A 26,647-nucleotide genomic window follows, 5' to 3' on the forward strand; every position below is an offset into this window, starting at 1 on the left:
GGGGGTGTGGGACACAAAGGACAGAAGCAAGCACATAAATATCAAGGAGATGCTTATCCTGATCAAGGCACTCAGTTCTCTGAACTATCTTTGGTCCTCAGAGCCTCTTCAAGTGGTTACAGACAAAACCAGAGTGATGTGGTACATCAACAAGCAAGGGGTACCAGGTCATATCCCCTTTGCAGACTAGCCATGTTAGCTTGTGATATAGCTTCATAGCACAATCTCACTCTGCAGGCATCCTACATTCCATCAGAGCAAAACTGTGTGGCAGATAAGCTGAGCAGCACCAGGGCAGACCCTCATTAATGGAACCTAGTTCCATGGTCTTCCAAGTTTTAATCCATCTGTGAAGAGTTCCTCAAATAGACCACTTTGCCTCCTCTCTGAACAATCAATTGTCAAAATTCTGTTCCATGACTCCAAGCAAGCAGGCCTGAAAGACATGCCTTTTCTTTTCTTTGGACAAGAATGTTCCTGTATGACTTTCAACTAATATCCAGGGTACTTCTGAAGATTCAGAAGGAATTCCCCAAGTATTATTGTGATGACTCCCTTCTGGCCCAGGCAACCATGGTTCTCCTTTCTTCTGGATATAACCAGGGGCAATTACCACACGGTTCTTCACAGAATGGATCTATTCACACAAAAACAGAGGTGTTTGATATACGCCAATATAGATTATCTTCAACTGACTGCCTGGATGATAGGGTCTAAATTCCTTTCAGGCACCTGTTTTCTGAGTATGTGCAGCAGGTACTAATGGAAGCAAGAAAGCTTACTAATAGAAAATCATATATTAGCAAATGGAAAGGGTTTCATAGTTGGTGTGAACAACATAACCAGCACCCATTCAGGGCTAGTTGCTCTGTGGTTTTACAATATTTGTGTGAGTTACTATCATATGGCATTTCTTATTCCTTTTTCAAGGTTCATTTAGCATCTGTGGATCCTCCTCTTTCAAGGCAGTCAAATGTCAAAATGTTCTTGAAAGAGGTTTTGCATAAGAGGCTTTCAAGTAAATGGGTGGTCCTTCCTTGGGATCTTAATTTTTTGTAAGGAAAACTAACACTTGCTCCATATGAACCAGCTAACCTGACTGACTGGAGGTTCTTGACATGAAAAACAGTTTTACTTATTGCTTCGACCTCTGCAAGAAGAGTATTTGAGTTTCAAGCTCTTATGATGAGCCAACCCTACCTCATTTTCCTCAAGGATAGTGTCTCATTGAGAACTAATCCTTCTTTTATGCTTAAAGTGGTATACAAGTTTACTTTAACTCATTAATACCTATGTAGTGTGGAATGTCGCACCTCTTACAGCCTACACACCTACTTGCATTCCACAGCATTTTCTGGAAAATCAACTTAAAAAGCATAAGATAATCAAGGCTTTTCTACTGCGGGGCATCCTACATTAACAATGTTAATATAATTTTGTAAAATAACTACTTGCATTTTCTAATACTGCTTATTATAAGCTGAGAAGTCACTTAGTTAAAGAAGTTAGACACAAGAAAGATCAGGACGCCATAAGGGTGTTAACCGGAAGTATACACAAGTTAACTTGTTTTGTAGACCTAAAGATATAGTAACTTCAACTAACCCACCTTCAAAGGGAAAATTAGTTTTCCACAAATAAATAAAATAGGACGGCACAGTGGTACAGCGGCAGCATTGTCACCTCACAGCAAGAGGATCTCCAGTTCAATTCTTGGCTGGGGTGCCATCTGTGTGTGGAGTCTGCATGTCTTCCCTGCATTTGTGTGGGTTTGCTCCAGTTTCCTCCCACATTACAAAGACATGCATCTGGAGCATATCTCCATGGGCCTCCGCTGAAAATTGGCTTTGCTCCAAGTCGGACTTTCCCGGTAATCAAATGTTAAACAAAAATATATAAAAAATAAAATAGCTATACCTTTATTTCAAAATGTTAATAAAACTGGTATTGCACAATGTTATATATCTTTATTATACTATATAACATGGAAGAACAAAATAATTGACTTATTGTATACCATGGAGGAACAATTGGATGTTTTAATTGTATAACAACAACTTTCTATTCCTAAGATTTTCTATATCTGAATTACTGTCTTTTCTGTAATTGAATAACTCTTATTTGACCGTAGCTCTATAACTGTGCAATTGCACCTGGGTCATGGCTGAAATGGGTCCTTACACCAGACTATCTGCCTGACTAACAAAGTGAAATAAATTTATAAATAAGAGCCAACAAATTGAAATAAATTTATAAATAAGAGTGCCATTTCCATTACTGTTCAAAGCAGGTCAGAACATAAATGCATGCAAGCTCTTGGTGCGTATGCAAGCTCTTGGCGTGATTGATAATGTTCTCAAATCTACCATAGCCTAAATCACAGTCCAACCTAGTTAAATCAAATCAATTTACTTGAGACAGTCTTCTTCTTCTTCTTCTTCTTTCGGCTTTTCCCGGTTAGGAGTCGCCACAGCAGATCATCTGTCCACTCATGATTGGCAGTGGAGTTTTACAGTGTCGAGTTGCCAGCCCGGTGCCCAACCTTCCACAGAAGGCACACACATGCGCACACTCACACCTAGGGCCAATTTAGAGTGTCCAATCCACCTACTGCATGTCTTTGGGATGTGGGAGGAAACCAGAGCACCCGGAGGAAACCCACGCGACCACAGGGAGGACATGCAGACTCCGCACAGAAGGCACCCCAGCCGAGAATCGAACCGGAGAACCTCTTGCTGTGAGGTGGCAATGCTAACCGCTGTACCACCATGGCCGCTCAATTTACTTGAGACAGTAAATTACTTAAATTACTTAAATCATAATAATCCAATAGTCTGTAATTATATATTTTGTAAATAGGAATAGACATCACTTATATTAACTATTTCAAAGTTAAGGAGTTCTGATCTGACATTCATAATGGTGGACCTATAACAACATTTTTAATCAGGATATCATAACTGATAACTATTAAGTCCAAAATAATATCATCCCTTGTCAGCTCATCAATAATCTGCCCGATTCCATAAAGTAATATGATATCTAAAAGACTATACTCAGATTTTAAAGTTAATGTATAGCTATCCCAATTTGTCTTAGGTTAATTTAAGTCACACACCAAAATAACCTGTGTGAGCCAAATACAGTTTTTCAAACACTGTAGATAACCTTTATGTCCAAGCAATGGGTAAAAAGATTACAAAGACAAATGATTCAGTAAAAGCTACAAGAAAGGCTCAGCAATGCTAGAGACTTCACTGTGTAATATCATAAATATCCTGTAGTGGTGGCCCATGGGATGTATGCAAATGCCTCTTTAAGGACATACCAGTGTTTCACTTACATGGCTTCTGAATGCCCATGACTTTTTACTTTTTATGGACTATCAAGGATATGAAGTTTATCTGTGTGATTATTACATCTGTGTTATTACACCAAATACCAAGCACTACACATCTTACTAAGAATCTTATCCTGTTCCCTGATTGTTGTTACCTTCTACTTGAATATAACTGTGTTTATTCTTTGCTTTATTAATAGACTGAATACGTCATTGTGCCTCATTCTGGTTACTTTGTAATGAAATCTACTGCAGACTACAGAAAACATACCAGCCCATTACAGAACTGCCCCCCCTTTAATACATCAGAAGACGGGGCTGGATGACATGGAATCAGGAAGTAAATGGACAGTTGCTCACTGCTCAGCATACAGTAAACAGAAACACCAGCTTATTATACTTAAAATGGATAAGTCCATTAACTAAACTACACATTTTAGAATAAGAAAGCCCTCTAGACAAGATGAGGGCATAATTATACCAAATAGAACTAGTAAAAAACCTTTGCACTTGATCTTTAAGTCTTTATGGGTACATTCAGGCAAACAAAGCCAAACCCCACTAGCTGTAGCCATGCCATGTTTTGGACTTTTTGCAGCTTGGTCACTACAGCATAAGCTAATTGTATGACTACACTTTAGAAACACAGGACTGTCTGCAGAGTTTCCTAAACAACATCCAAGCAACGTGAAAAAAGAGTACACAGAAAATTTGTACAGTAAAATACTACAAGAACACCTCATCCAAACTAGAGACTTCACTGTTGTAGTTGAGGTCCATGAGATATATGCAAATTACCCCTTAAGGCATAACAATGTTTCAACTACTTGGCTTCTAAATGCCCGTGACGTTTCCTTTTTAAGGACTATCAGGGATATCAAGTTCATTTGTGTACTAAAGTGTGGTTCCAAGGGAGATTTAGTGTTTGTACTATCTCCAATAATTTTGCCAACAACAGAATTTGTGTACTGTAAATAAGAAATATCATCCTTCCATGAATCTATAAATGTAATGCTAAGCCATTTCTAAAAGCACAGTTAATAGCATTATCAGAAATGTTATGTTGTAATATGGAACAGAGTTAACTAAACCATGTAATTTTGACACAAATATTTATGTGCGCTGTTAGTAGTTTTCAAGAAAACATTGCATTTATTATATTGAACTGAAAATTTGTACTTAAGCAAGTCACCTAAAGCATAGCTGGTTAACCTGTCCATGATAAAACAGAAAAATGCTGTTTAATCTGCACATGATAAAATGTATTCAATCAGGTTTACTAATAATATAACTAAATATGCAAAGTCAAGATTTTGTCAGTGCAATAATTAATCTGTGATGAGCAATGTTTAGACAAGACAAAAATGTTCAGTGCTCCAACACAAAATTAAACAAAATAAGAATGTATTTAATAGATATACTGAATTAAGCATAAACCTATGAAAACAGAGAAAGACTTGCTAAGTAAGGTAGTGTCTGTGAACAAGGCTCAACTACAACATACAGTTAAGAGAACCTATAGTCCTAAAACCAATAAAACCACATTAAGTAATATACAGAAAATGTTGGGAGACACAATTGCTAAAAAAATATACTTGTCAAATAGTACATATGCAACAATTAAAATAAGCAAAAACAAGAAAGACAGGATTGCTTACTGCAATATAAGATATCAAATTAACTAAGCCGATGACAGATTAAAACAACTTATTAAACAAGTTTAATGTAATGAATGAATATAAAAGAATAAAGTAATTGTTTACTAAACAAAGAAACAAAATGCTAACTTGCTCAAAAGCCTTATTCCTTTGTGTCCTTGTGCTAATGCGAGATGCAGTGGCCTGCTTGTAATGGACATTTTTTAAGCCTCAACACTTTTTACTATTGGAAAAAGAACCCCTCAATCAATGCTAATGCAAGACCAGCCCAAAAACAAGCTGTCTATATTCCCAAAGTCTTTAAAAAGATGGAGAAGAGCACACATGTAAAAATAAAACTGTACTGCCACAGTATCCTGAAAAGGATGCGAGGGTAAGTACAAAGAAAAATAATAAATAGGTGATAGCTTCCTCATTTGTAAGAGACTCAGTAAAAGAGAGGGCTGGCAGTCTGTCCTGATAATTTTGATTTTTGAGTTCCCTGATCTTTTTAGTTATAAACCTCTGAGGTCTCTCACGTTGAGTGATATGTTTAGACAAATGCATGCTAAAAGAGCATTATATTCAATAATGGGTTTGATGAGATACAAGTTTAGAACTGGTGGAGAAGCCTTTGGAAATTACATACCTAGGAATAAAGTATTCCAAAGTGCTGTGGACACGATAGTTAAATGACAAGGAATTAGCAACATGAGTACCTAGATACTGTACATCAGTGTCTGACTGGAGGTGTGTGTCACCTATATCATGCTATATGGTATGTGAAAATGATTTATTTACCAAAATAATCTATGCTACATTTTCTCACATTTCATTTGAGGTCAGTGTCCTTGCACCAAATGTCAACATGTCTAACCCATGATGGAGTAATTGTTAGTCAGTGGAAGACTGAATAACAACACCTAATTTACAGTCCTCTGCAAACACAGATAACCAGAGGCCAAGTGTGTAGGCCTGAAAGCATAAGAAATATGACAAGTCTCAGTGGAACTAAACCCAAGACTCTCTACAGTGATAGTCTCTTAGACACAACATGAACAAGTTGTGCCACTGCAGAAGTCCTCCCTTTTCTTGCCTGAACTCCTTCTTGCGACTGATGTCTGTTCTGCTTTTTTTTTTGTTCCATTCTGTTCACCTTTGTTAACTTTTGAATCAGATGATGCATCATAGTTCTTTTTTACAACTGTACTTACTATATCTTTTCCCTTCAAGGATTATTTTGGGGAAAGGGTGAGATTACTGTTCCACCTGTGGACAGCATAAGGCAGCAATTGCAAGTTGTGGCTTGTGGTCTTTGTACATCTTTGAATAGAAGGGTTTACAGGAAGTGGATCTCAATGTGCAATGCTAAGCCACACAAGAGCAAGGTCTGACTTTCAGCAGTACTCTGAAAGTCTCTGAAATACTTCTTTTAGCCAGGAGGGAAGTTAAGTGCAAACACCTTTCTCTGAGTTATAAACTGCTTATGCTTACTTCATATAGTTACTCTGGAATTCTGGCTGTTATCCCAGAATATGGTGCAGGTCCCATAGACCATTAAGTGTCCCTACCAGAGGCCTGCACTACTCTAGATAGCATCAAAAATAAGCATACGTATGTGTCAGTAAGAGAATGCTACAGACCCTTACTAAACATAGGAAAAAAGTGTGAATTCCGATTGAACATGAAGACAAATCAGCTGCTGTAAATGTCACTTGCTTTGCTGTCTTACTCTGTGTATAGCTAATGCAAACAGAAAAAGAAATGGTCTCTCTCTTTTGTGAGCTTGGCCATGCATAAGTTATAAAAGATAACATTTCTCTTATCTGCAGATTCTTTTAGTATCAAAATATTTTCTAAAATAAATAGCCATTCTTAATAGTTTTTTCAAATCATAGATTATATATATAGTTTTTGGGCATCCAGCTACTTCTGATATCAGAACTCCAATTTCACCTATAGCTCCTTCTCTTCCTGGGGTCAGGTGGGTCTCGTGCATACAGGCAAAAAGTTCTCATCACAGACTATGAGAGCTATAAACATCCGTATGGCTACACAACAGGGAGGGAGAAATTGGGGGAATCAGAGTGCAGCTAAATGGGGAATTCTATCCTTTTGCTGTGCAGGTCTGACATCACCTAGGTGAGCATGCAATGCTGACATGAAGGAAATGTGCCGCCCCCCCCCCCCCACATCTACAGTGTGGCATGTTCCTTTTTGTATCCCCACCAACTTTAACACCAGCTCGTATCAAAGCTCTGGTATCACTGCCAATGCCCTTAAACTGCCCTTGTGCCCCAAGTATCACTGCCAATGCTCCTGAACTGGCCTTGTGCCCCCAGGTATCACTGCCAGTGCTTCTGAACTACCCTTGTGCCCCCAGCACATTCTCATACCCTCCACAATGGAACAGACAAGCACACAGTACCTCATCATTTCTGTTCCCCATGTGCCAGCTTCAGCAGGTATCTGAGCTGCTGCTGATCACATTTCATTCATCCTGTTCATGGTTGGAGCTTTATCCCTATACATCAATGAAGCTGACATGCTGTGCTTTTTTTTATACAAAATCTCTTAATTTGTGCTACAGTTATCCATTTTGATTTTACCAGTAATGCAAACTGGATGACAAAAAGAAGTTGTTTGGCCTTGTGGAAAAGGGGAAACAGAAAGTGTATCACAGTATGAATAACATTCCAAGTAAGAGCAGAATTGTACTACCACTAACTTTACACATATATTTAACTGTTGCCTTAACAAGGCATGGCGGACTTCAAACAGCAGCTGCTTGTAGACAACAGCACATGATCACAGATGAGACACATGCGTCCATCTATTCCAAAAACAGAGAGAACAAGCACAGCATGGATGGCAGCACATTCATCATTTTAGTGCTCTACCACTGTCTGGTCTGCTAACCAAAAATGCTGTTATATGCCTTAGCCAAACAAACCCACCCTCTGCTGGTTAATTCTGCTACAATAGTAAACTGTCTAACAAAAAGATTTGCTCAGTTAGCAACTGGAATCTGAGGCAGAAGATGAATGTGGTTTCAAAACATAAGGAACTCAGATGCGATAACACAAACCATAGTCCTTAAACTGAGTAGTTGCTGTTTAGAGTTAAATCGGGATTGCTCTTTAGCTGAACTTTGCTGCACATACCTGCTCCGAATAGCAGTACACAGAGAACTTTAGTCCTTACCTGCTCAGGCTTGATGGGCTCTGTAGTGCTGAAGATGTCTGAATAGTGCTGTCTATCAAAGACACGATCCAAAACTTCTAACTGCTGCTGTGTAAAAATATCTCCCCGCATCTGCTTCCTCAGGAAATCCCTGCCAGGAAGGGAATGTCCATTTGGAATAGGAGAGTCCTGAACACCTTTAAAGAAACGAGAAAAGAAACCTGAAAGCACCATCACTCATTCAATAATTCTTCAGTTATTAAAAATCACAGATGGACATATACAAACATATATTTCTGTACTTTGCTACACATGCAGTCATAAAGTATAATGCTATAATTACTAGCTTGTGTGTGTGTTTTTGTGCATGGGGGAAGGCTTACATATGTACTGCTGTCATTACATGATGAACACAAACTTTAAGTAGGACCAAATCATAAGTGGTTTGCACGTCTTGTAATTCATTATGTCACTTTTTCAAAATATTATAACAGACATTCTGCATAGTAGCAGCTGAGACTTCAGCACAGAGGGTTAAGGCTATAAGCTGCTAAAAAGATTCATATTGTCAGCCTGGATTCAATTTCGTCAGTCTCCACTTGATCACATCAGTCGCCCTGCTAAACAGGGGTTCAGGGAAGTAAATAGTGTGGGAAGAAATAGCCAGGGAATTGTTATGGCTAGGCTTGTAGAGGCCCTAGGGTCAATAGCCTAGTACCAACCTATGAACCTATTACTACCTGTCCCTCAGCAAGACATCCATCTGGAACACCAGTCATATGTCCTTCAGCAAGACATCCATCTAGAACACCAGTCAAATGTCCCTCAGCAAGACATCCATCTAGAACACCAGTCAGATGTCCCACAGCAAGACATCTATCTAGAATACCAGTCAGATGTCCCTCAACAAGACATCCATCTGGAACACCAGTAGGCATTGCTCAGCAAGAAATCCATCTAGAATACCAGTCAGATGTCCCTCAGCAAGACATACATCTGGGACACCAGTCAAATGTCCCTCAGTAAGATATCCATCTAGATCACCAATCAGAGGTCCCTCAACAAGACATCCACCTAGAACACCAGTCAGATGTCCCTTAGCAAGACATCCATCTAGAACACCAGTCAGACATCACTCAGCAAAACATCCATCTGGAACACCAGTTAGATGTCCCTCAGCAAGACATCCACCTGGAACACCAGTCAGATGCCCCTTAGTAACACATCCATCAAGAACACTAGTCAGATGTCCCTCAGCTAGAACACCAGTCAGATGTCCCTCAGCAAGACATCCATCAAGAACACCAGTCAGATGTCCCTCAGTAAGACATCGATCAAGAACACCAGTCAGATGTCCCTCAGAAAGACATCCATCAAGAACACCAGTCAGATGTCCCTCAGTAAGACATCCATCAAGAACACCAGTCAGATGTCCCTCAGCAAGACATCTATCTAGAACACCAATCAGACGTCCCTTAGCAAGACATCCATCTAAAACATCAGTCAGACATCCCTCAGCAAGACATCCATCTGTAACACCAGTCAGACATCGCTCAGCAAGAAATCCAACTGGAATACCAGTCGGATTTCCCTCAGTAAGACATCCATCTACAACACCAGTTAGACGTCACTCAGCTAGAACACCAGTCAGATGTCCCTCAGCAAGACATCCATCTAGAACACCAGTCATATGTCCCTCAGTAAGACATACATCTATAACACCAGTCTGATTCCAAAACAGGTTATGTCTACTGCAAGAAACTACTGTAGACTTATAAGAAGGTAATAATGTGCAGGGTCCTGACAATGCCTTTAGCCCTGCAGACAAAGGGAGGAAGAGCCTAACACAAGGCAGAAAATACATGTTACCACTGTGTGCAAACACTCCTGGTGTGTGATTGAAACATAATGTGATTCCATTCTGTGTCACTGAACTACTTTATGAATTCATTCCATAGCTAGATGGCAACCAAGGCCCTCCACTACATATGAAGCAATGCAGCAGCAGAAGTACAATGCTGATGAACCTAAAATTATAACGATGAGCTAGGAATGACATACAAATATAGTTATCAGCCACAGTAATCTACCCATGCAGCAATACAGAGGTGGACATGCTCAACCGCTACCAGTAGCTATTGTACGTAGTGCACACAATAGCCATGAAACCAACTCAGAGGACAAATAAAGTCTACCAAAGTCAAATTTGAGGTAAATTTGAAGTCCCAAGCCAAGGACAGCCATAAGGCATTCTTTAGCTGTGTCTGCAACCTCAAAGGCAGTACACAATTGTGTGCAGAGCTCATTGTAAATGGAGCCACCTATACTGAGCCAAGAAGATATAGTAAACCTACTGGCTGACATATTCTTCTTCAACTTTACCCCTCTCTTCCCCTCAAACCTGCCTCAGGAAATACCACCAAGTATAACTCCCCCTGCTACACTAGGGAACAGGTCTTTTATGCTCTCTAAGGCCAAGAACACTGCATCAATGGGCCCAGACAATATCCCAGGATGCCTTCTAAATAGCATGAAAAATGACCTATCAGAACCTCTGGAATTGCTCTTTAGCTGTAGCCTCCAAACAGGCTTCATACCTCATGAACTGAAAACAGCAACAGTCATCCCTCTGCACAAAGGTGGGCCTTATACAAACCCTGGAAACTACAGACCCATAAGTCTCACTTGTCTCATATGCAAAGGCATGGAAAGAATGATCATGAAATGATCAGTAATGGCACAGTAAACCTCCAGACACTGGACCCAACCCAGTTTGGTTTCATCAAGGGCAGGACATGCCTATTCAACCTGGTGGACTTCTTTGAGAAGGTCACCAAAGCAATGGATGAGGGCAAAATAGTTCACACTGCCTACCTTGACCTAACCAAGACATTTTACAAAATATTCCACTAAGGCAATGCTGACAAACTCAAGATATTAGGCACAAACCCTTATGTCACCCAGTGGATAGCAACTGCCTCACAGACAGAACTCATGAAGTTAGAATTGAGGAGTCCACCTCTACAAAGAGGCCAGTCTCAAGCAGAGACTCTCAAGGGATTGGTCCTGGGACTACTCCTTTTTGGCATTTACTTCTCTGAAGTCAAGACCAATGTCAATGGCCTCTGGCTGACTAAATTTGCAGAACACTGCAAATTGAGAGCTGTCATTAAATCCCATACTGACACAAATGTTCTCCAGGAAGGGCTGACACAGGCAAACACCTGGTGTCAAAGCCATGAACTAAAATTAAATGACAATAAATGCATGATAGCATCCTTTAGGAAGTCATCCACCCCTGGTAACTATCATATTGACAACACCCCCCTAAGAGTTGACCAGTAGTCAAGGACTTGGGGACACACATAGACAGTAATCTACCCTTTGACCATCACATGTTTACAGTAGTGAGGAAATCATTCTATGTTGCAAAACTTATAAACAAAGGTATAGCATCTAGGTCCAAGGAAGTTATTTTTCCACTGTATTCAGTATTCATCAGACTTATCAATGAGTACAGTGCCCCCCTTTGATATGTACCTAACCAGGCATATCCAACAATTGGAATGTCCACAGAGGCTCCTCAGTAAAAGAATACAAGGAGTAAGTAACATGGCCTATGCAGACCTCCTCAAGGCCCTATCTCTGTATTCTGTCTCCTGCAGGCTGTTGAGAGGAGAGCTATGCCTGGCATACAAGGCATTGTTAGACCCCATTCTGATGGACCTCCTGCATATCCGCAAAACAAACAGCACCAGAATTACCCATTCTAAAGACTTATACCTTATAGGTTCATAGGTAAGTACTAGGCTATCTGCCCAAGGGCATTTATAAGCCTAGCCAGAGTGTGTTGGATTTCGCCACCCCCTTAGATTAGTTCCCTGCACCTCTGTCCAGCAGAGCCACTGCAGTGATCCCCAGGGGTAAATTTTCTGTTTCCCATCCACCCAAGGTTTCTCTTGAAGAGTGCTAGTGAGGGGCTCTGCCTGATGTATATTGGAATCTTGTTCCAAAGCATGGGGAGTCTCTGGGTCAGGAATCTATCCCTCCAGCACGTCCTATTTATCGTTGCGGTAAGGTTTATATCCCTAGAGCGTGTGGCTCTCAGAGATTTGTTTTTTTTTTAGGTGGAGCATATCCATCAATTCTGGGTTGGACATGGCCTTGTATGTCAAGCAGAGATCACCTCTGAGTAAGCGGTATGCAACCAAGTACAGCTAGAGTTTCTTTAGTCGGGCTGCATAGGTCATCTGTCTGAGGCCAGCAATCCTCTTGGCGAGGTACTTTTGCGGTCTTTCCAGCTGTTACAGGTGCCTTGTAAGGTACATCCCAAATGGGGCGGTGTATTCTATAATGGGTCTAATAAGTGATGAGTAGACTTGCCTGTAATATAAATAGGACTTGCTGGAGAGACAGGTATGTATCACAGAGACTACCCCGTCTCTGGCACAGGCTCCCCATCCATGTGAATTAGAGTTCCTCCCTAACAAAATTCAAGTGCAACTTGGACAACTGGATGGGGAACAGGAAATTCATCCCTGGTTGGGCTCCTATGTCTCTAATGGACATAGGCAGCCTGAAAATGGTTCATCCCTCAGGGCCCTGCTTGTAGATGTTTCATCTCACAAGCCCCTCCTTACACTTATCAAGGGGACCAGAACTTGTCAGAAATTTGGGATGCATGTTTTGGCTTAAAAAGACCAGTGTGCTCATTAGCCTAGTAAACACTTATGAACCTATTGTGAAGGTTTGCCATTAGGGTGGGGGTCATCTCTTAGGACCTGCCACATGCCATAGAAGAAGGAAATGGCAACATTGTACTCAAGAATATAACTACAGATTAATTTGTTCATAGGTTCATAGGTTCATAGGTTCATACTAGGCTATCTGCCTGAGGGCATTTACAAGCCTAGCCCATCGTTTTGTGGCTTACGCCACCCCTTTAGTATGGGGAACTATACCCATTATTTTGCTGTGCCTCTGTCGAGCAGTGACACTGAGGTAATCCCTGGGGTATATCTGCGATCTCCCATCCATTGGTCAAGATTTCTCTTGAACAAGGCCAGCGAGGTGCTCTGCCTCACATGTACCGGGATTTTGTTCCACAGCATAGGGAGTCTTTGGGTGATGAATCTATCCCTCCAGCACGTCCTATTAATAGCTGTGTCGAGGTTTAAGTCTCCGCCCTTGTGGCTCTGATGGATCTAGATTTTTGAGGTGAAGCATATTCATCAAATCTGGGTTTGACATGGCCTTGTATGTTAGGCAAAGGTCACCTCTGAGCAAGTGAAGCGACTGAATAGAGCTGGAGTTCTTTCAGTCGGGCAGCATAGGACAGATTTTGAGACCCTTTATCCTTTTGGTGAGGAACTTTGTGGCCTCTCCAGCTGCTGCAAGTGTCGGGTCAGATACATTCCGAATGGGGCATTGTACTCAATCATTGGTCTGATGAGTGATGAGTAAAGGAGACTATGACCTCCCTTGATCTAGATGAGAATCCCTTCATGATAAGGTGGGCAATGTAGAAGGTCTTCCTGACTACTTTAGCTACATGGGTGTCGAGTGACAGACTACTATCAACCTGGGTCCCCAGGTCCCTGATAACTTCTTCTGTGCTCAGTGGATTGCCACCTATTTGGTAGCTAGGGGTAACCTTGTTTTTCCCGAAGGGTATGACTATGCATTTTTTGGCATTTAACTTTAGGCCGTGGCTCTGGCACCAGTTATCCGTTCCTGTGAGACCCTTCTGAAGGATATCTGTGTCAGATGTGTTTTCTACTATGGCCCAGTTTGCAGTCATCTGCAAACTTTGTCAGCCATAACCCTCCTGTGTTTGCTTGTACTTCGGAAAAGTAGATGCCAAACAAGAGTGGGCCCAGGACTGAGCCCTGTGGGACACCACTTGTGACAGGCTTTGAGTCTGACATGGCGCCAGCAACTCTGACCCTGTGGGTTCTGTCACTCAGCCAGTTTGCAACCCATCTTGTGATGTATGGGTTAACATTTAAGCTGATGAGTTTTTCAATGATACCCGAGTGGGGTATTGTATCGAAGGCCTTAGCCAGATCGAGGTAGGCTGTATGGACTGCCTTTCCCACATCAATGGCTTTGGTGACTGTTTCGAAAAAGTCAACCAAGTTTAAAAGGCATGATCTGCCTTTGACAAAGCCAAACTGGGTTGGATCCAAAGTCTGCAAATTCCTATGTCTTTATTTATGAGGTCCATTATGATCCTCTCCATGGCTTTGCAGATAAGGCTTGTCAAGCTAATGGGCGGTAATTTCCAGGGTCGGTGGAGGCACCGCCTTTGTGAAGTGGGACCACAGTTGCAGTGCGCCACTCCTGGGTGCGTATCCAGAGGTAAGACTTTGATTAAACAGCTGTCCTAGCTGTGGGTTTAATTCCTCATTGAGTTCGTGGAGCACACAGCCGGGGACACCATCAGGTCCCATGGATGCTGTGTTTTTGCTTTGGAGAGAGCAGTTCTCACTTGGGCTGGAGATGTTTGGGGGCTGCAATCGTTTGGTATAGATATCTCTCCTTTTGGGGGGGGAGAAGTTTGCACTGAACCTGTCAGCCAGTATGTTGGCAATGTCTGTAGGATCAGTAATCTTCACATCATTTTGAACTAGTTCTGAGCATATCTGGGAGTTTCCTCCTAGGTTTCTAACATAGCTAAAGAAGGCCTTATGATTGTCTTTTGAGTCTTTAGCTATTTTTCTCTCGAAATTTGCTTTGGATGATTTTATGAGAGCTCTTAGTTTTTACTTATAGTGATCAAGGGTGTCTTACCTTTTAAGGATTTTGCTCTATCTTGTAGTAGCTTCCTCCTTTTGTTGTAGAGTTTGTTTATGGCTGGGGTCCACCAGACTGGACGCTTGCCTTTGGTACAAAGAGTCTTTGTTTTGCTTGGGATTGCCTTATCCATGCAGTCCTGCAGGTGCTGGTAGAAGGCATTTGTAAGTGATTCAGTGGCTTGAGTACTGTTTTCCGCGTTCGGGGCCTTAAAGGAGACCACACTAGTCTTTAGAAGTGTGAAGTCGGCTTTTGAGAAGTTCTTTACTGTGGTCTTTTTATTTCAGGTGGGGGTGGGATGAGGACCTCCAGCGAGATTAGTTTGTGATCTGATCTCACCAGTGAGGGGTATACTTCGGTGTTGAACATTGTGCTCCCATGTTCATGATGATGAGATCAAGTATGTTATCTCCTCTTGTGGGGATGGTGACTAGTTGTTCCATGGCATTTGAGTTTATGAATTCCAGGAACTTTTGGGCTAGGGTGTTTGGGCTTGAGTAGTGTTCCCAGTCTATATTAGGGTAATTGAAGTCACCTAGTATGATGGTGTTTGGTGATACATTTATCCCTCTAGTGTTTTCAGGAAGGCCATGTGAGGTTCCTGAGTTTGTGAGGGTGGCCTGTAACATGCTACAATTTGCAGAGCAGTCTTGCCTACGGTTAATTGCACCTGGATGGTCTCCGATGCATCATGCATTGCCACCAGTCTTGAGGTGTGGGTGTCCTTGATGAATATGGATACCCCTCCTCCTTTCTTGGTATTGTCCGGATTTTGGGGCGGAACGCATGATATGAGGTAAAACCTGATAGCGCTGGGGTGCTCTCAGGAGCCTTGAACCAGGTTTCTGTCACAGCACAGACATCGATGTTCTCCATACTGAGAAGGGCCTCGAGTGCGTGCATTTTGAGATTTAGACTTCTGGCATTGAGCAGCATTACCCTTAGTTTTTCCTTTTTGTGTTCTAGGGTGGTAGGTTTAGAATTTGAGCCTTGCCTAAAAAGGCACTATGGGGTGGCAAGAGCCTTTGCCAATATCCGGAATCCCAGGGTGACAGGTGCAAGCCGTCCCTTGAAGCAGCGTGGCTTGTCCAGCATGTCATCCCAGGCAGACAGACACTGGATCCCCTTTGAATGACACCAGTGTTTAAGCAAATTGTTAAAGCTGATCATCTTATCTCTGTATTGTGGCATCATTCTTGGTGAAGGTAGGATACTGCTCAAGGTCAGGGTCATACCTGCCTGGGCTACATAATCAGAGAGCTCCTCAATGTCTCTTTTCATGTAGTCCAAGGAGGTACGTCTCAGGTCGTTTACACCAGCGTGGACAATGACTGAGTCATATTTGTACCTGCTGTTGAGAGACCTGAGTGCTTGCGTTATGTCGCGGATTCTAGCGCCCGACAGACAGCTTACTGTGACCTTCTCCTTACTCAGTCTGGTGAGCGGGACGTCAGTGTGTCTGACTATGGAGTCACCAATGACTAGTGTGTCTGGCATTGTGTTTGGCCTTAAGGGCTGTGACTGTTTGACACTCTGACTGTGAGGTCTATGTGTTGCAGGTGTTGTGTTCTGAGGTGGTGGTTGTTTGGGTGTCTGCTTTGGTGGCCTCTGCTGTTTTGGTAGATTTTTGATCAGAGCCTCGAGTATGTCTTTGTGTGTTTATGTGTATGATTTGAGGTTGTAATGGTACTATGTGAGACTGGGTCTATAGTGTGTGTGGTAACCTTCTCCTCCTGACTGGTCTTGCCAGTCCTATGTTGAGAGAGCTCAGCCTCCAGTTTGGCCGTATAGTTGCATCTCTCGCATGTATTTGTGTTTTGTGGGAGGAGGAGAGGGTTGTCTGTGTACATGAGGCAATTGTAACATTGCCTCAATATTCCCAGGTTCACCAGCTGAGCAGGAGAGGACACTAGCAACTGATCCCTCGACATGCTAGAAGGATAGACAAAAACTTTAAAAAAGATTCCGGGGGATGTGGGTGACCGAGAAATGGGGGGTTGCCTTTTTGGGGTACTATCTATGACAAGAGTGCCGTATCAAGGTAATAAGTACTGTAGGAGCAAGTGCTAGGTTTAACAGATAGAGAATAGTCTACTTGGAGTCAAGTAGAGATGATCTTTTTAGTTATAGGATACGCTGATTAGATCAGTAGTATAGTTCAAGGACGGTAGTTTTAAGGGAAAATTTGAAGAGTGTAATTTAGGTAGCCCTAATAGTTTAAATCTGCTTAACCGGCGCTGCCCTAGTGTGCAACAGTAGCAGCTCCGCGCAAACTCGCGCTAAATCGCGCAAACGCGCGTTTAGCGTTTTTTATATCAGGGGGCTGAAAGAAGCTAGGAACTGGCCCAAAACGACCAATAAACTACAAGTTACTGGCTGAAACCTCACAAAACTGGACCAACAGGCAGCTCAATGCTTCCCACTCCCACTGGTAAGCAAGGGAACCTCCTCTGTTCCAAATTAGGTAAAGATTCAGTAACAGGAACTGCAAACAAAGCCCAGGGATCAGCAAGCTCTGATGCTAAAAAGAAGTAAGACAGCATTAGAAGATAAAAGAGGAACCAAACAGAATGGAATGGAATCACCTAGGTCTGTAAATTACTTGAAAGCTGAGGTGTGTGCCTCACTCCAAGCAAAAACTGTGCTGGACTCTAGCTGCACATCTAGAAGCAGATGAGATCCCAAAATAAGGCTTACATGCTTCATCAAGCAATATATGCAAAAGATAAAAAGTGGCAAAGATAAATTAGTGGTACACAGATGTAATATTTGGTGAGCCTAGCTGTGGGTACTATGCAAAGTACTTTATTCATGCCATCACAATGTTAAGTAGGATGCAAAGCTAGAGAAACTGTCACAAGCAAACTTCAGCACTGAATACCACACACTGTTGTTGGTGAGGCAGTACTTTACAGAGTGAATAACTCATGAACATCGCCAGCTAGAACCTCTCAGTTAAAAGAAACAAGAGAATGCATTATCTTGTATGTCAGTTTCTGCATGAACTTTGAAATCGGGTGTGCTTATGTTCTTCTCTGCTTTTCAGTTTTGTGTCTCTTGATATAAATGTCATAATCTTATTTGTAGCTTCACCTGCCCATCACATTCTATCCCATAGGGACCTATATCTGATATGCCAGCCTTCTCACACAATCCTCTTTTTTCATGTAGAGAGAGAATGGCAATTGATATGTCCCAATATCGCGTCTATGGTGATTTCTGTCCCACCACATTACTCCAGGAACACTGTAATTACACACACACACATACACACACACACAGACACACAAACAAATCCTGTGCCACTGCAGATGTGCTGATATCCCTTTACCCTTAGTCTCAAGATCCCCCCATCATCCATAAGTATTACTACAACATGCTCCCAACAATATTGCATCCTCCTCTGCTCATATAAATAATGGTGTATGTATATGAATTGCGTACTGGTACAGTTCAGCACAAATTAAAATAATGTGAAATACCACTCATAAATGAAAAAACAGTAAGAGGGATCTGCCTTGTAACAGAGAAAGATAAAGCCTTAACTACTGTCCTGATGATCCATGTTTAATTAACAACATGAGCTCTAGAGGGACCAGGATGAGCTTAAGTGCCTGAAACCAGTTTGCTCATTCTGGCAGGGTGGGAGACGTGACATGCCACACCACTGGATAACCACTGGAAAGTAGGTGATCACCCATGGAAGAGGCCAAGGTAGGCTGACTTTGTTAAGTGGTGCATATACTACAGGTCTATGTTAAATGTTCGAACATCCAAAATGTCGAACCTTACATGGTCGAGACCAAATGTTCGACATTTAGATGTTCGAACATAAAAAAAAAAAAAAAAAGAAAACACAGAAAAAAACACTTTAACAGTGTAGGCAGGGGGGCAAACCCCCGTGCATCCCCCAAACCCCCCCCTACTTAAATATACCAACTCCGAGACCACACTTCAGTGCAGAAAAGGGAAATTCTCCCTATCTGCACCGTATGCTGTCATTGAAAGTCTATCATCGAGCACTCAAAATTTCGAATGTTTGGTCTCGACCATGTAACGTTCGAAATTTTGAGCGTTCGAAGATTTGACAGGTACCCATATACTACTTGGTCAGGAATAATGTGGCTGGGAGCAGATACATCATTCCCTTCTCAAGCAGCCATTAAAGTCATCTGGCTGTTTATAGGGAGGGGTTAGAAGGGATGGGGTGGGGACCTCCATGGGACAAGAACACTGGCCTGCTCCATAACGCCTGATTCTTGCCAAAGGAAAGGATGTGCTGATCAGATCCCCAAAGGTGAATAAATGGACTAAAAGGTTCTTCTCCAATGCATGGTTCCAAGCTGTTATCCTTGGGGGAAGAATAAGACAATCGGGCATGGGTAGCGGAGCGGCCATTAGGTATTATCCCAAGTAAGGATTAAAAAACAGGATAAACCACCAAATACATGGGATAAGTCCATTCTAAACTCCATTTTTAAGTAAAAGATAGGCACTTTCATTACAATATTATATGTAACGTCAGCAGACAAAAATACAAGAATAATCAATGCCTTCTTCAGATTCCGAAAATACACGAAACAATTTAAGTTTTGACTGGATCACGTCATACATGTAACTCAAAACATCTTATATCCATCAATAAAGTTCAAAAACAGAGAAGTTAATGCCACAGTGTCTGGACCTTAAAACATTTACAATTCACCTTAACATTTAACCAAGAGATCTCAGTGCATTAATGTGAAGCTGCCAAACAGTTTCAGTTATTTTTTTTCTAAAGTTAACTCAATAGCTAGAAAATTATGAAGATGCAATGCACTTCTGCACAAGGTTTGAGAAGCCAGGTGGCACTATATGGTGATGCAGGGAGTCATTAAATATCCAAAGTAAGACAGGAAGCACCTATATGCAGTTAGCTGTGCTTCAGGGTGCATGTATCAGCAGTGCAGCATGTACACAAGTAGAAATCCCCATGCAGTGAAGCTATGCATGGTTAGGTAGAAGCACAAGGTACAGTCCATAGAGAGATTACTCACTGCAGTGTGCAATCTTTCAAGGATCAAAACTATGAGCTCACACACTGATATAAGAAGTGCAGGCATTAGCTAGGAGAGTAATGCTAGCACATCCCTTGGTAGGATGGCACAAAGTCCATATAAAGCTATATAGCCATGCTGTATTCCAACTGCAGTGTTATTGTGTCAACAAATGTGGATCTTGTCAAATGCTTAAAAAGAGAGGAAATGAGTAAATAGGAAAATAGAAGAAAGGGAAAGGCAGCAAGCAGAGGGGCACAAAAAATCACAAGATATTGGAGTATCTCAGATGGGGAGGCAAGGTAACATTTTTTGGTGGGGATAAGGTCCTATTTGTTTGCTTTATATACAGAGATAAGGGAAGAGGGGAAGTGAAGGGAAAGCTGGAGAGAAAAGGAGGGAGAACATTGTGCAGGGCAGGTAGCAGACAGTACAATACAAACAAACATGGGTGGGTATGCAAACACTAGAATGGGGAGACATGAGGCTAATGGTGATGAGTAGAGCTGAACTATCTAAATCTAAATGGCAATGTTCAGATCTGCTCTGAGCTACAACAGAATGGCATTAAATATACTGATCCCAAGGATATTGCCAATATCCTGGCAAATCGATTCAATGCCAACATCACCCCCCTCTCACCCCCTAAAGGTCCCATCTCAATACTGAAAGATTGCCAAATTTTGGTAATAACGGCCACACAGGTAAAAAATGAACTCTCCAAAGCTAAGAATACAGCATCCATGGTACAAGATGACATCCCAGGCTGTGTACTACACGAACTACAAAATGAACTGGCACCTCACCTAAGTGTCATGTTTAATCATAGCCTCACCTCAGGCTTCGTGCCCACTGAGTGGCACACAGCTACAGTTATCCCACTCCCCAAGGGGGGATTCACCTTGGATCCCAGGAACTACCACCCTATCAGTCTGACGTGCCTGATCTGCAAGGCCATGGAACTTATTATCATGGAACTTATAAACAAAGATATTGGCAACCTTCAAACACTAGACCCCACACAGTTTGGCTTCATGAAGGGACGATCTTGTCTCCTGAACCTGATTTGAATCAGTCTCCAAAGCCGTGGACAAGGGTAAGGTGGTCCACACAGCCTATTTGGGCCTCGCCAAGGCCTTCAACACCATCCCCCACTCTGGAATCATAGATAAATTTGCTAAACTGGGCATTAATCCCTACGTCACTCAATGGGTTGCCAACTGGCTTACTGACAGAACCCACACTGTAAAAGTAGCTGACTCCAAATCGAGCTCCAGACAAGTGACAAGTGGAGTACCTCAGGGTTCAGTCCTGGGACCGCTCTTGTTTGGCATCTACTTCTCTGAAGTACAGGCCAACACTAAGGGACTCTGGCTAACAAAGTTCGCAGATGACAGCAAACTGGGAGCCATTATTGAATCCCCAAATGATGTGGATATTTTACAAAAGGGCCTTACAGAAACAGATGCTTGTTGCCAAAGCCATGGGCTCAAGCTCAATGCCAAGAAATGTATAGTTATCCCCTTTGGGAAAAACATGTACCCATGAATTACCACATAGGTGGCAGTACACTAAACACCGAAAAAGTGTGATAACAGACTTAGGGACACAGATGGACAGTGGTCTCACCTTCGATAACCACATTGCCACAACAGTCAGGAAATCCTTCTATGTGGCACACCTCATTACTACGGGCTTTTCATCCAGAAAAAAGGAGGTCATTGTCCCACTGTATTCATCCCTCATTAGACCCATTATAGAATACAAAGACCCGTTTGGTATGTACCTCTCAAGACATCTGCAACAACTGGAAAGGCCGCAGAGATACCTCACTAAAAGAATCACGGGTCTAAAGCAGATGCCCTATGCTGACAGTCTAAAAAAACTCCACCTATACTCTGTCGTATATCATCTACTCAGAGGCGGTCTCTGCTTAACATACAAGGCCATGTCAAACCCAGAGCTGTTCGACATGCTACACTTAAGAAAATCCCAATCCCTCAGAGACACACGCTCCAGGGATCTAAACCTTGTCATCACAATAAACAAAACATGCTGGAGGGATAGGTTCCTGACCCACAGACTCCCCAGACTCTGGAATAGATGTCAAGCAGAGAGCCTCTTTGACCCTCTTCAAAAGGAACCTTGATGATTGGATGGGAGACAGGAAACTCACCCCAGGGATCACGTCAGTCACCCTGCTAGACAAGAGTCCAGGGAAGTAAATACTGTGGGAAGAAATAGCCAGGGAATTGTAATGGCTAGGCTTGCAAAGGCCCTAGGGCTGATAGCCTAGTACCAACCTATGAACAACACGTGGGATATGGGGCACGACAAAAGAAGAAGGGGATGGAGGTTTTCACGTAACATTTATTATATCAAAATAAACTGCTAATAAAGATTGTGACTCCACTGTCATGGAACACATTTTAAATTCAGAAATATTGCTTTTGATAATTACAAATTCAGCATCTATGACATTTCTTTAACATATACTGAATATTAAAAGATGACTGATTATGGCACGTGGATATAAAGTACATACACACAGACACACGTTCACATATAAACTTGCATACAGCGATTATATCATGTTACAAATACGTACACGTACATGCGCACGTGTGTATTTGCTCACACAAATACAGAAATGCTGCTTCACTGAAACCTGCTCTAATAACTGAGTACAATGCTATAGTACAGACTAATATGATTAAATGGAAATGATGGCATGAATGAGAATTCCTTGGGTGAAAGCAAAGTGGAAGTTTTCTGCTGCACTTTAAAGGACTGGTTTTTGCCCTTGCAGTATTAACTTTATCAAGTCTTCTCCACTCTGCTTGTTACACTGGCCCTGAGAGCTAAGTAGTTTGCATAAGTAGATGTGACAGTGAAGGCTAGTCTTAATAGGTCTCTCTACAGTTGGGAACCTGGGATAGGAACCATTTAATTAGTTTGCACTGCTTCTTTCCCCACAGTATTTCAAGAATACGTTAAAGATTTTCATTGTATAAGCAGTTCAAGGTGGCATGTAGTATTATGCTATAAAATTCTGCACGTAATTTGATTGTGTCTTTAAATACATTTAAAACAGAAATGAGTAATATAAATAGTGATTAACATGAATTATAATTGCATCTTAATTTAAGGTTCTAACAGCAACTAGGCCATCAGTTCTAGCCTTAGTTACAGATAAATAAGCTACAACTGGTGTCTGTTCACAGTTTTGAGTGGTACAGTAGCACATTAACTTATGAGTAATGATTAGCAATGTACTGCACATCATAAACCTACTGTTTGCCTTACAGCAACTCCTGTTGACTTCCTTTCTTCTTTCCCAGCTGCTAGGAAAATTGCAGAACTGGCTTATTTATGTTGTATGTATGTGAAACTCAGAAAATGAATATAAACAATGCAGCCCTTTCTATTAGTAGCCTAGATCCAAACTATCTAGACATAAAGTGCCATATTCCAAAATGATTAGGGTAACATTGTAGAGGGCCTTCAACATCCTGCAACTACACTGTAACACCCACATCCCAGCTCTGCCCTACGTGGTATGTCATTATACTAAGGGGAGCAGAGGACTTCTTACACTACCTGATACTATGCCAGTGCCAAAACTCTATGGAGCGTATGCTGCACCCAAAACAGAAATCAAGATTCTCAGCATTCTGCTGAAATTAATCTCATTACCTTTTCCTGGTGTCATCAGATAAACCAGCGAGCTTGCCAAATAACTGCTTCATTTGCTGAATTCACTATCCCCCACAGCATTACCTGTGTGTCAACAGATTCAACAGGAAGACAGCTAGCACATTATCTGCAACATACATATCACTGACACATTTAGACCACGACATTTCCAACAGCCTCAAGAAGGTGAAATGCCTGAGACAGGTGGCAGGATGTGCACAGTGGGTCAGGCAAAGATATGAGGAATTCAGAGTAGTAGCCAAAGTAAACCCAGTTGCAAAGGTCAAGGAGACTATTTCACAAGGGTTCAGTTACATATGCAGGAAAACAGAAGACACTTTGATTAAGCAGATTTGAGAAAGACAAGTAGAAGGCAAGAGGAGATGACAGTTGGGCATCACTGTAGAAGAAGGTGGACAGTGACTCTTAAATCAAGAGAGATGGCAACATTACACATGAGATGACATACTGACCCCCATTTAAATATGTAAATACATAAAAAGGGGGTTGATTATGATAATAATGATGAATTTAGACTGCATCTTACGCAGAGCATTGAAGACAAGTTTCAGTCACTGGAGATCTATCACAGGAAGCCATGAAGAAAGAGCACTGCAGGAGTTTAACAGTGCCCTGTGTTGCAAATTGAAAATCTTCCAGAGAGAGTTGCTACTGAATAGGATGTCTTTAAATTTGAGAGGATTTTGTACAAACAAAATGCAAAGATAAAATATAGGACAGTGTCTTAAATGCTTTTCAGAGTCTGGTTTGGAGTTTGATTTGAGTAAAGCATCCCCCTTGACATGAATTTACATCTGCAGTGCAGGAGCGGCCTTAGGTCAACTAGTGCCCTAGGCGAAACAGTTCCATGGCGCCCCCCAGACCACTCTGTGCCCCTATCCTGGTCTACCTACACCAAATAAATACTTGAAAAGTGCCCATGCTAGAGCGGCACCCTAGGCAGCCACCTAGTTGGCTTATGCCTAAGGCCTTGCAGCCACGGAGTCCCCAATAAGTGCCCGTTCACCTCAGAGTTGGTATAGATGATAAACGAAATCCAGTAGTCACATCCACGGATAAAATAATTTATTGTGCAGCATGAAAATAAAAAACTTTAAAAACTTAAAAAACAAAACAATTGAGCGCTTTCACCCATCTATGTGGGCTTCTTCAGAACACTATATTAGTTGCAGAGACGCCTTAAATAACTTATTTGGCGCCAAAAACAGTTCAAACATTTAAAGCCATAGATACACTGAAATATCTGCTGTGCAGAAAGAACCCTACATATAAAAACCTAGTTCCGTGTTGTGTGACCGAAACCAGCAATAATATTATAGTATCAATTCTTTTACTAACCAAAAGACATCAATGGTTAAGTTATTAGTGATCGGACTACTCCGTTCACTATTCCTATAAAGAGTGAAGTCTGATCACTATCCTATACGTGATCATGAGGCTCCCGTACCTACAAATAAAATTAATATGCCAACATATTAAAAACCTGGTGACAATGACAAGCCAAGTAAATCAATTGAAAAGAACCACTAAATATACTCTTACAATACTAATCTAAGTATTCATGTATATTAATAGCATATTATCTAGAAACAAACTAATATAAGAAATGTTGCTGAATAAAAATGTCTGTTATTAACCACTGATAAATATAAAATAATTACATATATTATATAATAGCATTGATATAATATCACAATCAATTAAACTAAAACAAAACTAATAATCGCAACATAAATAATAATTAAATATAAAATATGAAAAAAAAAAATTAACCATTGATGTTTTTTGGTTAATAAAAGAATTGATACTATAATATTATTGTTGGTTTCGGTCACACAACATGGAACTAGATTTTTATATGTAGGGTTCTTTCTGCATAGCAGATATTTCAGTGTATCTATGGCTTTAAATGTTTGAACTGTTTTTGGTGACAAATAAGTTATTTAAGGCGTCTCTGCAACTAATATATTGTTCTGAAGAAGCCCACATAGACGGGTGAAAGCGCTCAATTGTTTTTTTTTAAGTTTTTAAAGTTTTTTATTTTCATGTTGCACAATAAATTATTTTATCCGTGGATGTGACTACTGGATTTCGTTTATCATCTATACCAACTCTGAGGTGAACAGGCACTTACTGGGGACGCCATGGCTGCAAGGTTAGTATTCTTTCAAAGACAATTCAGTTGTTGACTATGCCTAAGGCCGGCTATGCTGAAGTATTCTTGACTAACTACAACTGAGTAACAGATGATGCACTGTTGACTGGTCTGTAACTCTGGCAGAGATAATAACAATGTCTAACAGAAACAAAAACTAATTACAGCATTTGTCTCACTGACAAGTACACATACAGAGAGACAAGAAGGTGTATTACAGTTCGGTTTTAAGAAATGCATGCCTATGTTAGAATAAGATTTTCAAATGATGTATGACATTTTACAACTTACTGCTTACCCTGTACATGAAAGTTATTGTTGTCTTTCGGCTTTTCCCAGTTAGGGGTCACCACAGCGGAACTCCGGTCCGCTAATGATTGGCAGTAGATTTTGACGAACGCCGAGGTGCCAGCTCAACGTTCAACCTTCAACGAAGGCACGCCCATTTACGCATGTCTTTCGAATGCCCACCCAACCACGAGGAGGACATGCATGCTTTGGAATTATTGTTTCCTGTTGAATCGGTTCAATAAAGGGGCATGACACTGTGATAACATATAAGAAATCCATTTAAGAGCACAAGTAATCTGCACAGACATGGGTAGCCCATCTTGCAAGCTTTTCTTTTTCCCTGTGTCAGGCAGGCTCTCCTACAACGTGAACACATTCATAAATGTGTAGTTATGCACATGGCGTCAGAGCAATGAATGTGATCCTGCTATTCCTGAGCAGAGTGCCTATTATATCTTCAGACCTACTGGTAACTGTGGGGGACTATCGGTAT

At 41.4% G+C, this 26,647-nt stretch overlaps 1 protein-coding gene across 1 annotated transcript in view; it reads right to left on the bottom strand.

Annotated features, from left to right (window-relative positions):
* Positions 1–26,647, bottom strand: part of PAX5 (paired box 5) — a 1,024,079-nt gene that overhangs the window by 553,096 nt on the left and 444,336 nt on the right. The window contains exon 6 of the mRNA XM_044059634.1: positions 8,182–8,357. Coding sequence (XP_043915569.1) covers positions 8,182–8,357 — 176 coding nt within the window. The remainder of the gene's footprint in view (positions 1–8,181; positions 8,358–26,647) is intronic.

This window comes from Protopterus annectens, chromosome 17.part0, assembly GCF_019279795.1.
Source record: "Protopterus annectens isolate FY-2018-M chromosome 17.part0, PAN1.0, whole genome shotgun sequence".
Taxonomy (NCBI): Eukaryota; Metazoa; Chordata; order Ceratodontiformes; family Protopteridae; genus Protopterus; species Protopterus annectens.